Source organism: Trachypithecus francoisi, unplaced genomic scaffold, assembly GCF_009764315.1.
Source record: "Trachypithecus francoisi isolate TF-2019V2 unplaced genomic scaffold, Tfra_2.0 Lachesis_group11, whole genome shotgun sequence".
NCBI lineage: Eukaryota > Metazoa > Chordata > Mammalia > Primates > Cercopithecidae > Trachypithecus > Trachypithecus francoisi.
Window position 1 is genome coordinate 53,817,596 of NW_022681456.1, and position 17,144 is coordinate 53,834,739.

The following is a 17,144-nucleotide window of genomic DNA, read 5'->3' on the forward strand; positions in this document are numbered from 1 at the left end:
ACTATGCCTGTTTTTGAAGAGCACTTGACTAGAACTATAAATTTTATAACTCAGTGTTATGTTTATAAGATATAGCTGTGCTATTGTATGTAGCAGTACATTTACTTCTATTGTTATAAAAATATTTTTTTAAAGAAAATTTCTAACTATTCTTTCACTGAAAACATGGAATCAGCTGTCTTCCTGTTAAACTGACCCATCTCTCACTGTATGTTCCTCTTTATCTCTTAATATTGTATCTTACCTTAAATTCTGCTTTTTTGAAAAGCTTTCTTTGATTATCTTTGTATAATATATATTTTCCGTTATTTTCAATTTATTTGTTTTTTTTTTATAAACAACATATTTAGGTCAACTTTTTTCTGAACTTTTTTTAATTGCAGTGTTTTAGTCCATTTTCATTTTACTTAATTACTAATTAATTAATTAATTAAATGTACCACAAATAACATTGTCATATGCAGCTTAAAATACATAAAGAGCTAAGGCATATGAAAACAGTAGCACAAAGATATAGGAAAGTATTAAATGGAGTTCAAGAGTTTTAATATCTTCGCATTGTCCATGCTGTGGACAAAATATATATTCGACTTGATGAATCAAGAGTGCATGTCTATTTTTAAAAGTTTAAAAAGAGAAGGAAAATCATACATAAATGACAAAGGAAGAGCAGATGGGGAAATCAAAAAATAGTTTTCTATTTTTCCTTTGATTTTTAATATAGAAAAGTTATACTTTATAGAAGTAACAGAATAGTGTGAGGAGCCCTACCCCAAGTATTCATTTTTTCAGCTAAATTCCCACCCTATCCCCCAACTCCCATATTATTTAGAAGAAAATCCTAGACGTCTCATTTTATCTACAAATGTCTCAATGTATATTCTGAGAGAGGACTCCGAAAAATTATTTTAAAAAATAATTTTTGAAATTATTAGTAAAATTTCCTAAAATAAATTGGCAATCTATTTTTAGAGTGATGAAAATGAACAAGAACAACAATCAGACACAGAAGAGGGATCCAATAAGAAAGAAACTCAGGTAAATACCATTACTTTTTGTATTGAGAGGTATTCATATTTTTTAATAATCCTTTTAAATTGTGTTTTATTATATTTATTCATGCAAAACAGTTATTGCATACTCTACCTACATGCCGGGTATCCAATATCAGTGTTTGCCTGGGGATCAGGATTAAAAGGACTGGGAAGGGTCACAAAATAATGTTTTGGAGGTGATGAAAATGTTCTGGGTCTTGATCCTAGCAGTGGTTTTATGGATATAGAGAACTGTCAAAACTCACCAAATTGTACACTCTAAGTGCATGTAATTTATTGTATGTCATTTAACCTTTGGAGTTAAAAGAAAAAGCAAAAAAAGAAATAGTACCCTTGGCCAAAGGAAAATATCTAAAAGCTACTCAGAAGTAGTGGAAATCCGAAAGTAGTAGGCTCAGATTTTATTTCTGTAGATTTTATTTCAAAATTATGTTCTGGAGAAGATAGGCGTCTTTTAACTTTCTTTTACATATATTTAGAAATTTAGAGTCTGCAACAGATTTTTATGTTTAGAATCTAAAAGACATTTTTTTCCTCTCAGTACTGATGAAGGACTTAAAGCAAGTTTGAATGGCAAGGCTGCATAGCCAGCAAGGGTTGAAAGTTCCCCTACCTGCTTCCTGATTGTTTGGCTGTGCAGAAAGCTAAAAAATATTTAAAATATTTCTGTTCATATGAGGATAGAGCTGAACAACACGAGTTAGTTCTAAACCTGGCATTGTTTAGCCTGAAATAGCATTCTGGTCATATTAATATTATTTTATTCATTTTGAGTTGAAGTTCCTTAATAGAGCAAACACATTTCTTTTTAATCAGCAAGGATCTACAGTAACATGAAGTGAACAAAAGTGGATTGCCTTTGCTAGGTAACTGAACATTATTTTAGGGCCAGGTTTGCCTAGTTCCACCCCAAAATTTTATTTTATCTTTAGGTGGCCAGACATTGAGGAGTGAATTGGTTCTGAGGTTACATTATTTGCAGACCTAAAGCTTTAACTGTTACCTAAACTATTTGCTTATCAGTTATCAGAACTCCCCAATTTACCTATGTCCCTTCTTTATTATATTCTATCAACTTATCCATCATCTTCCTTTCCCAGTGGTACCCTGTAAATTCTCATCTTTCCATGAAAAACAATGGACAGGTAAACAAGAGGGGAGGAAATTAGTAAACTTTCCCCGTCTGACACCTCTCATTGCCTTATCATGCAGACTCCAACCCCCACCAAGCTGGAGTGGAAGGGAGATTATCTGGCTTTTAAAGTTGTAATTTTGAAGCATATTGATGTATATTGTATTTAGTTTTACTGTTAAAATTATATGTGAGATACATTAAGGTGAAGAGGAACATTGTTTCTAAAAAGAAAAATTTTTTATTTTCAATTTAAGTGTTTTTTGTTTACTTTAAATAGATTAATTCATTACTTATAACTAAAAGAACTCCAACCTATTTAATAGAACAAATAGAACAAATAGATTGTTCTATTTGTTAGAACAATCTATTGTTAATAGAACAAATAGATTGTTCTATTAAATAGGTTGGAGTTCTTTTAGTTATAAGTAATGAATAACATATAAATAAATATAACAAATATAAATAACAATATGAAACCTAAGTCAAACTGGATTAAACAAAGAAAATGTACTCCAGTTATATTCTGCAGTCCTTTGTGTCGGCTTCATCCTCAGGCTGATTTACCTCATAGGGATGAGATTATAGTTGGCTTAGGATAGACAGGGCCTATCACTGAACTGTTGCAGCGATTTTGCTACCAACATGGGCTACATGTCATCTCACCTAAACCTAGTAACTACTACACCATGAGAAAAAGGAAGAATGGATGTAGATAAATAAATAAGATGCAATGTATGTGTGTAGATCAATATTTTCTATATTCACATAGATGTTATGTGTCCAGAAAAGGTTGGTTAGGTAACAGTGGTTATCTAGAGAATGGAGGGATGAGAAATTACACAGGAACTTTGTATACCATTATATGAACTTATAATACCATAGTCAGAAAGATATTTCTGAATATCTTTCTATATGTTTTAATCTTTATCTTTAAAAACATATTTTTACTTTGGAAAATTAATCTTAAAATTTGGGGAACAAGGGCATTATGCTAAATGAAATAAGCAAGTTACAAAAAGACAAAAACTATGTGATTCCACTTATTTTATTTGGGTATCATAGAAACAGAAAGTAGAACCATTGTTGCGAGAGCTAGGAAGAGGAAGACAAAGGAAATTGTTCAATGGATATAGAGTTTTATTTTTGCAAGATGAAAAAATTCTAGAGATCTTTTGCAAAACAATATGAATATAATTAAAAATACTGAACTATATACTCTAAAAAACAGTTTACATAGTAAATTTTACATTATGTGGTTTTTACCACAATTCTTAAAAGTTTTTAAATGATAGGCCTGGCATGGTGGCTCACGCCTATAATCCCAACACTCTGGGAGGTTGAGGTGGGAGGGTTGCTTGAGCCCAGGAGTTGAAGACCAACCTGGGCAACGCAGGGAGACCCTATCTCAACAGTAAATTTAAGAAATTAGTCGGATATGGTGTTGCATGCGTGTAATCCCAGCTAACTGGGAGGCTGAGGCAGAAGGATCACTTGGGCCAGGAAATCGAGGCTGTAGTAAGCTGTGATCATATCACTGCACTCCAGCCTAGGAAACAGAGCTACACCTCATGTCAAAAACAGTAATAATAATCAGTGATAACACCATGATTTTTAAAGACAAATGGAATTTGAGTGATTGCTGTGACTAGACTTTCTATTTTTAAAATTTAAATCAGTGAGTGTGAGTGCAAACTATAAGGTGAGATGTATTATTTTTGTTTGATATGTAGACATTTTAGTTCATGAATGGCCATTTTACTGAATTTGAATATGTTGAAAATTGAAATTTATTCTTTAAAATTGTTAGTTGTTGTAAAACCAAAGAGTAAATCAATAAAACAAAACATTACCTTAAAAAACAATGGAAGGAGCAAAGTTAAAATTGGTTTTGCAGAGGAAATTTACATAGACTTTAGTAAAACATTTTTAGTCCAAAATAGGCTTAACAATCCCAAAAGTAACCTAGTAATTTTACAGTATCTCCAAAGGTAAATATAATGGGAAATCACTAATATTTAAATTAAGAAGTTTAACAAACCATTCTGTATAGTTAAATTATAGAATCAGTGAGTATTTCAATAGAAAAAGAAAAGGCTAAATTTCACTACTGAAAAAGACTACTTTGGCCCCCAATAAGAGTGGTTTACCCTATTAATCATTTCGCCATTTAAATAAGACTTTCTGGAACTTGAGTGTAGCATACCACTTGCTTGAGAAAATTAAATTTCCTATCACCTAACTGCTAACCTTAAAGGTATATAGCTAGATTTCCAGAAAGTAAATTTTAAACAAAATATGTATATACTGTTATGTATAATTACCTTAGGTGTTCATTTGTTTGCTTCTCATTGCCTCAGACACAAAAATGAGTAAAATGACTGCTTATAAGTAACCTCGACATTTCTTAATGTAAATATATTACTTCCTCCTGCTCAGTGGGTATATGTAATAGATATCTTTCTTAGTCTCTTTTTTAAGTAAAAAATATTGTAAGTGATTATTGTAGGAAGTCACAGGAGATACCCATAAATTGCCACATGTAATTGCATGATGATATGCCTGTGAAAATATACAGTGATTCTGTATTCTAGAACCTCTTTCTAAAACAACCTCAGTAAATTAAAGCATATGTAGAAAACAGATGTTAGTTTAATAGTTTGAAAATACTATTGGTACTACATTAAATTTACTTAATCAGAGGTTAATAGTTTAATGAAAACATAAAAATTTACTATGCCTATGTTTTTCTCTTTCTTTCTAGACGGATTCCATTTCTAGGTATGTTTTATTTATTTTTTAATTGACATTTTTTCTTATTTTTATCTTTGTTAAAAATGTTTTGCTAGGAATTTATGGATTTTGTAAGTTTATAGAATTATTTGATAATAAAAAAATTACAGAAATTTTGATGGCCTTATCATTGTTACTAGCTGTCTTTGTTAAAGGCTTTACTTCTAGATCACTAGTCAAAGCAAGTGAGATTTTTTCCCAAATCTCTACAACAGAGGTATTCCAAAGTTTCTTAAGTTAGTTCAACTATCTCATTATTAACATCAGGGACTGATAAAACCCACACTTGGCCAGAAATATATTTGATTAAGTATTCAGAATCTTCTCTTATGTAGCCCTGCTTTAGACAAAAGAGAACCAATGAAGACACTTTAAAAAGTGTCATCTAGCTCAAGCCTGTAATCCTAGCACTTGGGGAGGCTGAGGCAGGAGCATCGCTTGAGTCCAGGAGTTGAAAACCAGAGTGGACAACATCAAGACTCCATCTCTACCAAAAAAAAAAAAAAATTTTTTTCTTAATTATCTAGGCATGACTACATGCTCCTCTATTCCTAACTACTGGGGAGGCTGAGTCAGAAGTATCACTTGAGCCCCCAGGAGTTCAAGGTTATAGTGAGCTATGATTGTGCCACTGCACTCCAGCCTGTACTCCTCACTGGACACAGTGAGACCCTGTGTCTTTAAAAACAAAACAAACAAAAAAAAAAGTGTCACCTAATTCAAAATTATCCATTTTTTCAGAGAACCTCCACTATATCCTTGATTTTGGCCTCCATTCCATTTCTCTTATCATTGTTAACCACAGCCCTGTAAGACCAATAATAAATTTCTGTCTGCTGATGATTCTATTGAATTGAAATGCAGAGCCAATGGCATCTGTCAGAAAAGGTAATCTGAATTTCAGAACCAGATAATAAGAAAATTATCCTTTACCAGTAAGATTTGTTTTTCCTGTTTAGGACAAAGCCATTACCTGTCACTTTGGATATACTTTATTTCATCAAATCTAAGACATTATTCATTTTTAGGACACCATTGTGTTACCTACTACTAAAAAAAGGAAAGGTGCTACCAATTAAACGAGAATGCATCATCAATTGTAAGCCATTTTCTGGTTTTGGAAATATTAAAATGTGGGAGGAAATGTACAATTTAAAATATTAATCATATGAAACCAGTTTTGGCTTTTAAACATAGAAATGTTGACTCTCTTCCTCAATTAACGGAAATTAGTAGAATTAAAAAATAGCTGGGTGCAGTGGCTCATTCCTGTAGTCTCCCAACACTTTGGGAGGCTGAGGCATGTGAATTGCTTGAGCCCAGAAGTTCAAGACCAGCCTGGGCAACATGTTGAAACCCCATCTCTACCAAAAGTACAGAATTAGGCATGATATCATGTGCCTGTAGTCCCAGCAACCCAAGGGGCTGAGGTAGAAGAATCACTTGAGCCCGAGAAGTCGAGTGCAGTGAGCGGAGATCATGCCACTGCACTCCAGCCTGGGCAGCAGAGTGAGACCCTATCTCAAAAAATAAAATAACTTCCCACTTCTTATATATCACAAAAATTAATCAGATAACAGAGGGAGACTGTGACCTACACTTTTGAACTGTCAAGTTATATGTATGTTTTATCATCTATATAACATATGTACTAGGATGTATGTTAATATAAGTTGTAAAAGCCTATAACAAGGTTTTTTATTTAAATCTTTTGAAGATATGAAACCAGTTCTACATCAGCTGGTGATCGATATGATTCCTTGCTGGGTCGCTCTGGATCGTACAGTTACTTGGAAGAAAGAAAACCTTATAGCGGCAGGCTAGAAAAGGATGACTCAACTGACTTCAAAAAGGTACTGGGGTTATTTAGTTATATTTAATAAAAATAAGTAATCTTTTATGTTGAGATACTCATATTCAAATGTTATTTTAAAAACTCATAATGAAATGAGTATTTTGAAATAACTTATTTTCATTTTCAGTTTTTGGCAAGTGATGGTAAGTAGAATGTAAATAGCTGTTTATTTATTAAATGGAAGAGAAAATCATCCAAGATGATTTTACATTTAAGTATCTCAAGTCATTGCTATGATTGAGCTGGAAAGGAGCATTCAGTAAACAGGTGCACACAAATGTATGCACACTTTGTTTCTTTGTTTGTTACTAGGAAGCAGCCAAACAGAAGATGGCTTTTCCTAAGAGAATATATTGAAGGAGAAAGCTTATGGCATTTGTACATGTCCCCAGTTATCTGGCAGCTGTCTGAATTACATACTTTTTTAAAAGCCAAGTTAGGGGAACGGGTGAGGGAGAGAATCATTTTACATTATGAGTAAGATTCATCATTTATTCAATAAAGAATTGAACTGTGCTAAGTAGAGAGATTCTACTCATGGGCAAATGGAGATGAAGATGTTATCTTGCTCTCGTGGGCATCTTCCATGTAGTGGGGGAGAGAGACCTTATTATATAGTCATACTAATGAATGTAGAATAAATAATGGAGACAGTTAACCTGAAGTAGAAAAGCAATTTTATAAAAGTATATAACAAAAGAAAGTAGATTGATTTCCTTGGCTGGGCACAGTGGCTCATGCCTGTAATCCCAGCACTTTGGGAGGCGAGGCAGGCAGATCACTTGAAGTCGGGAGTTCGAGACCAGCCAGACCAACCTGGAGAAACCCCATCTCTACTAAAAATACAAAATTATCCCGGATGTGGTGGCGCATGCCTATAATCCCAACTACTCAGGAGGCTGAGGCAGGAGAATCACTTGAACCCAGGAGGCAGAGGTTGCAGTGAGCTGAGATCATGCCATTGCACTCCAGCCTGGGCAACAAGAGGGAAACTTTGTCTCAAAAAAAAAAAAAAGAAAGTGGATTGATTTCCAAAGGAAGTGTGGTTTCAGCCAAACACGGAAGGATTACTAATAGTTAACTGGCAAAAATGGGAGAGAAAATTATTCCAAATGGAATGGAACTACACGCACATAGACCTGGTGGGAGGAGAATACATGATGCATTGGAATAATTAAATTTTAATTATGGCTAGTAGAGTGGAAGAAATATTTATTTGAGGCAGCAGTTGTGTAGGCTGAGACCAGATCATGCAGTGCCTTATAGGCCACTGTAAGATTTTTTGTATGCTAAGAACATGGGGAAGCCATTCAAGAGTTTTTAATTTGTGGGTGGAAATGGAATGGTTGTCCTATGAAAATGACGAGATTTTCATTTTGAAAAGTTAATTTTAGCTCCTATATACAAAACAGATTAGAGGGCGATCAGGGAATTAGAATAGTAAATAGATAAGAGATGATCATAGCCAGAATTATGGTGGAAGTAGTAAAGCAGGGGTGTGGAAGTAGTAAAGCGGGGGTGTGGAATTAGTAAAGCAGGGGTAAGGAAGAAGCAGTGTTAAGAAAGACAAAACATTAGAAAAGGGGAAGGTCTTGGATCTTATCCCGGATTTGAAATATTTCAGGAAATACGTCATTTGCCTTTTAACTTTACTATAAGCAATATAGAAGTATAATGATAAATAACAGCTAGTACTCCATCTCATTTCTGGGAATTCAAGAGAGAGTGATGGGCAGAAAACCTCATGGACTCCAAATAAAGATCACAGTGACTCCTTAGCCCTAGCTGTAGTTGCTGTGCAGGTATGTGGTCCCTCTTTATCAGATGACTGAATCTTTTTTAAGATAACCTGAAAAGTCCGATTTTTCTGTCAAGTCTTGATTTTTGAATGCTGGAACTAATTTTAAGATTTTATATGGGACAAACACACTTGCATAACCAACAGTCTGTGCTTTGCAACCATGAAGGATTTTTTAAATGTATCTTTTATAGTTCATATGCTACATTAAGCTGTTTTAATATTGGAAAGTAATCAATGAGAAATTTTAAAGTAATAGGAGAGCAGAAAAGTAATTTTTTCTTTTACCCTAATTTTTATAGCTTTATGAACAAATTCTAGCTGAAAATGAAAAGCTGAAGGCACAGCTACATGATACAAATATGGAACTAACAGATCTTAAATTACAGTTGGAAAAGGCCACCCAGGTTTGTATCCTTTTCTTTTTGTTACTCTCAAGGTAATGGTTGTGATTTATTCCATCTAAAAATGGTATTAAAATTTTTTCTAATACTCTAAATAGAAGTTTGATAATTGATAACAGAAGATAATGCTGTTTTATGGATTATTTACTTTTTCTGAAGTAAATTTAAAAAACAGTCTTACAGTCAAAAGTCAACGTATAAAAAGCCTTTTAATTCCAATGTTGTGGTATGTCAAGATTTTAAATGTTTATTTCCAGAATACCAAATGTAGCAAGACATTAAAACATTAAAAGCATCTATACAGAATCATCTTATAGCCATATAAAAATTTTTATTTATTACAAATATTTTCTGTTTATTCAAGTAAAGGTTATTTTATATTATAGTGCTGGAAGAAGGTAATTTTAATCATAACTCCTTTTGTAAGTTCCTTCTCTGCAGCAGCCTAGAGAAGATAAATTTGGACAATAAAATTGGGATAGCCAAGCAAAACTCACAACCTTGTACATATGATCTAGCAATTGTTTCCCAAGCCACTTTTCCATTTCCATGGAACATTAGTTCTGGGAGATAGGAATAGGTACATCTTCTCCTCATTTCCCTCCTTTCAGAAAACAAAACTTTGTGATCAAAGAAACTAGGGAAATACTACATATTTTACATGTTAGAAACTTTACAGGGTCTATTTATATGCTAAAGGCTCTAAGGCATCCTGTAATTTTTAAGAAAACAAACGTGTTCAATTTTAACCTGGGACTTTCTAACATAAACGTACTTCTGCAGCACAACTCTTAGAATCCCGCTGAACCATCCTGGCTAATACGGTGAAACCCTGTCTCTACTGAAAAATACAAAAAAAAACTAGCCGGGCGACGAGGCAGGCGCCTGTAGTCCCAGCTACTCGGGAGGCTGAGGCAGGAGAATGGCGTAAACCCGGGAGGTGGAGCTTGCAGTGAGCTGAGATCCGGCCACTGCACTCCAGCCTGGGTGGCAGAGCGAGACTCCGTCTCAAAAAAAAAAAAAAAAAAAAGAATCCCGCTGAAAGCATGGATCTAAAAACAGCATGTCCAGATCTGTGAATGGGACTACATACTTTTTTTGATCAGTCTTTACACTCATCTTTTTCTTAACTTTTAAAAATTAATTATAATAAAACAACACCAAAACAAAAACCAACAAAGTTCATTCTATTTGTTGAACTTAAACTTGTTACCAGATCCTTTTTTTAACCATTGTTTTGTTGTAAAGCAATTGTCTGAGGACAGTAGATACTGTGCTAAACTTCCAGGGGTCAGGCTAACCTCACAAGGTTGTGAAGACTCCTCAGATTCCTTCATGTTAATGGAGGTTTTTGTAAAGATAAACAGAAAAGTAAAACAGAACAAGAATACGTTTCATAGTGAGATGTCATAAAAACTTACAATGTCATACACTTTAAAACTACTGACTTATATTTAGGCTTCATGGTAAGCTGTAACGTTTAGCAGAAAAGTTAACTAAGTAAAAATATCTAAACTGATGTCGGTGTTTTTTAATCAGTGAACTTGTCATCATCCTTCAGGTTGCATTATTAGTATCTTAGTGAGCCTGTATACATAAAAATATAATGAGCTCTGAGCATAGCTTCAGCTCTAGGGATTTCATTACAATGTTAGTTCTAAGTAAAGATGTCCACTGCGGCCAGGCACGGTGACTCATGCCTGTAATTCCAGCACTTTGGGAGTCCAAGGCAGGCGGATCGCCTGAGGTCAGGAGTTTGAGACCAGTCTGGCCAGCATAGTGAAACCTCAGCTCTACTAAAAGTACAAAAAAAATAGCTGAGTGTGGGCGCCTGTAGTCCCAGCTACTCGGGAGCTGCAGCAGGAGAATTGCTTGAGTCCGGCAGGTGGAGGTTGCAGTGAGCCAAGATCGTGCCACTGCACTCCAGCCTGGGTGACAGAGTGAGATTCCATCTCAAATAAATAAATAAATAAATTTATTAAATTTATTAAATAAATGCACTGCTTCCTACTATAGTGTTCTGTCATGGTGACTCAGCTCATCTGTGTCTCCACTACTTAATGCCTTCTCTGTGTTCTGCTTTGCTGCCTACTTCATTGTCATGTAATTCTTCTGTATGTCTCTCAGTCAAACCCTGCAAGAGGGGAATTGATAGAATTAGCCACTTACTACCCAGTATGGAGCAGCCTGTTTTGTTAGTGACCATTTCATAGGCCACTGGATAGAAAGTTGCCTGTGGATCGGGTACCAATTTCTGTTACCTGGCAAGAGAAGCAGAATTAAAAAGTATGACAATTTCTGCCTCGGCAGGTACTCTGAGTATCATGTCCAGTATACTGAGTTAATAATGAGCAGTATAATTCATAAAAGTAAAACTGATAAACATTAAAGTAAACTTTTGGGGTTCAACTTTCAGGCATGTATCCTGAATCTACTGTGAACTTTTCCACTTTTTTTTTTTTTTTGGCATTGATTGACTTCATAACTTTTCACAAATACACAAATATCTGCATCAGATATTTGCTACAAATAGCAGTGGCAGTTTTGATAGTTGCACGAAATTAATCTTGAAGTTTAGGTCTATTTGATAGTATTTAGTCAAGAGACTCTGGAATCCTTGACTTTTGCCCTAGCTCAGGTACTCTCCTTCCCATATCATCCCCAAGGAAGGGAAAAAATATGCCAGCCTACCAGAACCAGTCTGCTGAATACCACTTTGCCAAATGACCAGTTCACCAGATTTACTCATTGTGATTTTAACAGTTTTAACTGGAATGTTTAACAAGAAAGTTAACTAAGTAAAAATACTATCTAAACTGATGTTAATGTTTTCTAATCAATGAAATTGACAAACCACATATAATTGCTAAAATGTTCCCATATGAAAAAATCTCCAATGAAATGCTATTTTTCCATGTTTTGTTAATTTACGTGTGATGTTATTATTTTGGCTATTTGATTTTTTTCAGGTGCTTTTGAATGTTATTTAAAAATTTTTCGGTCTTCTTTGGGAGGCCGAGACAGGCGGATCACGAGGTCAGGAGATCGAGACCATCCTGGCTAAGAGTGAAACCCCGTCTCTACTAAAAAATACAAAAAAACGAGCCGGGCGAGGTGGCGGGCGCCTGTAGTCCCAGCTACTCGGGAGGCTGAGGCAGGAGAATGGCGTAAACCCGGGAGGCGGAGCTTGCAGTGAGCTGAGATCCGGCCACTGCACTCCAGCCCGGGCGACAGAGCGAGACTCCATCTCAAAAAAAAATAAAAATAAAAAATAAAAAAAAAATTTTTCGGTCTTGTAAAGAGTTTCTGTGATTCATTTTTAAATCCTCAAGTGGCGTATCAGCCTTTGTTTTATATTTCTAGCAATTACATGTTTAAATTCAGAACCAAAAATAAATGAGAATTAACTGAACAGTCTCCTTCATGTTTAATTATTATTTTTTTTTAATGGATACAGCATCTCACTTTGTCACTCAAGCTAGAGTACAGTGGCACAATCAGGGCTTACTGCAGCCTCAATATCCCTGGCTCAAGCAATCATCCCACCTTATCCTCCCAGGTATTTGGGACTACAGGCAATGCCACCACATCTGTTTAATTTTTCAATTTTTTTTTTTTTTTTTTTTTGTGGAAACAGGGTTACACCATGTTGCCCTGGCTGGTCTTGAACTCCTGGGCTCAAGTGATCCGCCCACCTCAGCCTCACAAAGTGTTAGAATTACAGGTGTGAGCCACTACACCCAGCCTCATATTTGAAATTCTGAATTTCTTACAAGAAGCAATTGGAATATTGACTTTCATGTTTCTAGAAAGAATAAGCACAAAAGCTTGAAGCCATTTAAAATAAGAGAAAAAGTAAGAAAACCTGGCCATGATTAGTTCTTTAAATGTTATACACCACAACCATAAAAATTGTGAAAGAGGAATCAAAAAGTGACTTGGTTACAAGTCCTAGAGATACTAAAACATGAGTACTGAAAGGGTTGGCATAAAAGAAATATTTTTTAAATTACCACATTGAACAGTGAAATTGTGTTTAATCAATATGTTTTTAAAGCATATTTTGTGGTTAGCACTCATAAAGCATTCTTGTTTAAAGTGGTCAAAAATCATTTTTGGTAAATTAGTAAAATAGGTTATTCAGCAAGTTGGCTTTTGAGGAATTCATTTTCAGCAAATTGACCAGGAATTCCAAGGGAGATGTTTGTACAGAAATCAATGTAAATAAGATCTAAGATGCCACTTGTTGTTGTTGTTGTTGTTGTTGTTAAACTGGGCCTGTGGTCAATGTCCAGAGCTCTCTGATCTCTAGTACAGGATACAACATGTGGCTAAAACCCAAGGTGCTTTTCCATCCCTTAAAGCCAAGCTTAAATCTCAGGATTTTATCAACTTTGAGCTGGTCACATAGTACAGGAAGTGGAAAAAATGAAAGGCCTGAGCTCACCAGCAGAAGAAAGCTGTACAGCTAGAATTTCTTGTGAGTGAAAGTGGATATGAACCAATTGTGGAGCATGGATGATTGGAAAAGAAACCTCTAGAGTGTGAGCCAAGACCAAGATAGCTGTGGGAGAAGATTAAAAAGGCCAGTTTACTGGTCTGGCTGCATGGATACAGAGTCACTCAACCTGGTAATGAATATATTTCAGTCAAGGTCCTGGAATCTGACCATTGTGATTAGCCACTCCTGATGGTGTAGGAAAAGAAAGAATTCTGGCTTCAGAAGGAAAGCTGCAGTTTTTTTGTTTTTGTTTTTCTTCCACAGTACTCACTCACTCACTCACCCTCACGTCCAACTAAACTATGAAAGTTCCTGGGGAAAAGTGATAGAGAACATAAAATGAGAGGTCTGGTTACCATTCTATTTCTAAACATTCATTTCACTCTTTATTATTTTAATACAAATCCTGTTTTCTCTTTGCTTTACTCATGAACCTGTGTTTTACTCCACTTGAATATTGTGATTTAATACCCATTAAAAGAGAATTACTGTGGTCACCCCTCAATCTTTTTTGCACTTACCTCTTTCATAATTTCTTACTTCGTTGCAGAGACAAGAAAGATTTGCTGATAGGTCACTGTTGGAAATGGAAAAAAGGGTAAGTGTCCCACTTATTAAATAATTATTTTTTTTCTTGTTTTAGGTAAACAATGGTAGGTTTTTTGTTTTTGTTTTGTTATTATGGATGACAGTTTTAATTACTTTAAATTAATATTTATTGAGTTAATGTATTTTACAGCAACTTAGCTTCTTTATAGAATTCTATAGGGTCTCTCTAGGTATGAAATGACCTTGTTAAATAAAATTTAATTTACCACATAATTCTTTTAATGAATTTAAAAAAACTATCTTGCCTTGATTCTGAAATGTAGTATACACATTTTGATAGTGAATTTGATATTCTTGAAATGCCATTTATCTCTTATGGTATGTGCCTAAAACGTTTTAATCATAAATACATTTATTTTAATTCTTTATAAACCTAAAATACTTCTATTCTTGAAATAAAGTTTTTAAATCTGGAACATCAAATTTTCAAATTCTTTTTAAGGTAAATTAATAACTTTTTTAAATTTCCAGTTGAAATATTTAACTTAGGATATTTTAAACAAAAAATTGATTACAAGAAAATCCTTATGCCACTTGATGTCTTTCTGCAATTTTTTATTGACTGTAATACAGTCACTTGTATTTCTCTTCACTTATTGTTGCTCAAAGGTCTAGGAGTAGTCATAGGAATAACTTTACAAGTGTAGCCTGATCAGTTGAGAATGTATAAATGATCCAAAAGTTAAAGTGCCCAAAGATTGTTTGTAGTGTAGCTGAGCAGTAGCTAGACTTGGTAGGGTTTCGACCACAGAAGAAATGGCAGGCTGGTAGCTATGATCAAAGAGTAAATTCTCAGGAGCTATTGATATAAAAACGTTTTTCTTCCATTCTGTTTTAAAAATAACCAGTTTGCCTTTTTCACCCCCAAAAAAAGAGAAATGGTTAAAAAAAATAAAGAATATAAAAATAGTCTTTTAATGTCTGTGTCATTTGCTAGTTGTACCTTGCAGTAGCTACCATTTTATTATGATTTCTGCAATTTTTAAAAATTAGTGTTCTGAGCCATGTTTTCAAAATGGACATAACTAATAATTGCTAAAATATTGTTTTAATAAATTTAATATTGATTATTATTTCCTGTTAGAATATTTAACTGTTACTGAATTTTATCTCCAGGATAAGCAGAAATAATAAAATCAGTTCTTTGTTATACTAACGGTTGAGATGAAAGGCATAGATAACAAACTGTACTTAAAGTAATACTTATTTTTCAAATACAATCACAATTTCAAATATTTAATTTTTCTTATGAAAGTAATATATGTTTATTGCAGAAACTTTAGCAAAAGAAGACAATATTAAATTATCCATAATGTCATGCAGAGATAGCTGATATTTTGATACTTTTTTTTTTTTTAACATACACATGATGCAGACACATTCATATTCTGACAGGCTCACCTGACCTCCTTTTTCTGCTTGTCAAATGCAGATAAATTACAAAGTAGCTAATCCACTCTCTATAATCATGATATTAATAGTAACTGCTAACATTTATTCAGCATTCTCTATATCAAGCAGGCACAAAATTAAACACTTTACATGCATTTTCTCTCAACCATATTTTTTTTTCCTTGTGGTTTTGTTTGTTTGTTTTTTAAAGAGATAGGATATTGCTCTGTCACCCAGGCTAGAGTACAGTGGCACAATCACGACTCACTGCATCCTCCAATTCCTGGGTTCAGCTCTGTCACCCAGGCTGGAGTACAGTGGAACAGTCACGGCTTACTGCATCCTCCAATTCCTGGGTTCAGCTCTGTCACCCAGACTGGAGTACAGTGGCACAGTCACGGCTCACTGCATCCTCCCAATTCCTGGGTTCAAGCAATCCTCCCACATCAGCCTCCAGAATAGCTGGCACTACAGGTGCCTGCCTCCACACCCAGCTATTTTTTAAATTTCTTTTTGGAGACAAGGTCTCACTTTTTTGCCCAGGCTGGTCTTGAACTCTTGGCTTTATGCTATCCTTCCACCTAGGCCTCCCCAAGTGCTGGGATTACAGGCTTGAGCCATTGTGCCTGGCCAATTATATTTTTTAATGTTAATACATTTGTCAAATATAAGAAATTTCGTACCATTTACAGTTGTCAATTTCATTGAGCTAATAGAATCAGACAGTTGGGTGTAGTTTTCTTGTCTTACTTTACCACTAAGTTAAAATCTTGAAGACACCTAATAAAATTGAGGCTCATAGGGAGATTACCTCTCAGAAGAAATATTCTATTTCTGATATTTTGCAAAGTGGCAAAGATCAAATATGACACTTTATGTGCTAGTATTTTGAGAAGTGTGATGATTTCTATGAATTTGTCATGACTGTATTATTTATTAGAAGAAATATCTATGTATTGAAAGTCATGTTTTCGTCTATATAATGTTTAGGCATGCCGATGTTAGAATAACATGGTACTTAAAAGACGATGAGTAGGATTCTATATACTTTTAAAATCCCATACCCTAAAAACATTAACATTTACAGTAAATGTACTGCTTGACTAAATATCAGCGTTTGTTATTAATCTGGGAAAGAATGTCTTGGAAATAGTTTCAGTGTGATTAAACTAAATTTAAATGGTTTGTATCTGAAAGGTGACCGGCAAGAGTCAGTATCTTCTGGGCGGTATGACCTAACCAGTTTTACAGCTCATCAATTACTGCTGCTTGCTTTTTGCATAACACCCCAGAATGCTTATCATTTAAGGGAGAATAAAACAGTACACTGCAGTAATGTGTTGTGTGTTGGCTTTGCCTGTCACTCTTTGAAAGAAGTTTAAAATAAATGCTGCAGTTGCTTCTCTATTAGATTCACCGCATTAATGCTACACATAATGTCAACCTAAATATAAAGCTATAAAGTCAGTTGGATAAATTATAGCTAGTACACATTGTGGGTGGTGGAAATGAGCTTTTCTTACATTCCTCTGAAATTGCAAAATACACATATTTTAGGCATGTTTGCTTCTTGCTTTTCTGCTTCTATCACTGTAATATGATTGC

General features: G+C 34.5%; 1 protein-coding gene across 6 annotated transcripts in view; it reads left to right on the forward strand.

Moving 5' to 3' along the window:
- Nucleotides 1-17,144, forward strand: part of PPP1R12A (protein phosphatase 1 regulatory subunit 12A) — a 160,389-nt gene that overhangs the window by 137,656 nt on the left and 5,589 nt on the right. For 5 of the 6 annotated variants that reach the window (XM_033221169.1, XM_033221166.1, XM_033221170.1 and 2 more), the window contains 5 exons: nt 973-1,038; nt 4,952-4,968; nt 6,698-6,833; nt 8,936-9,040; nt 14,089-14,136. In XM_033221169.1, coding sequence (XP_033077060.1) covers nt 973-1,038; nt 4,952-4,968; nt 6,698-6,833; nt 8,936-9,040; nt 14,089-14,136 — 372 coding nt within the window. Of the gene's footprint in view, nt 1-972; nt 1,039-4,951; nt 4,969-6,697; nt 6,834-8,935; nt 9,041-14,088; nt 14,137-16,736; nt 16,768-17,144 lie in introns of all 6 variants that reach the window. The other variant, XM_033221167.1, reaches the window with a different exon arrangement.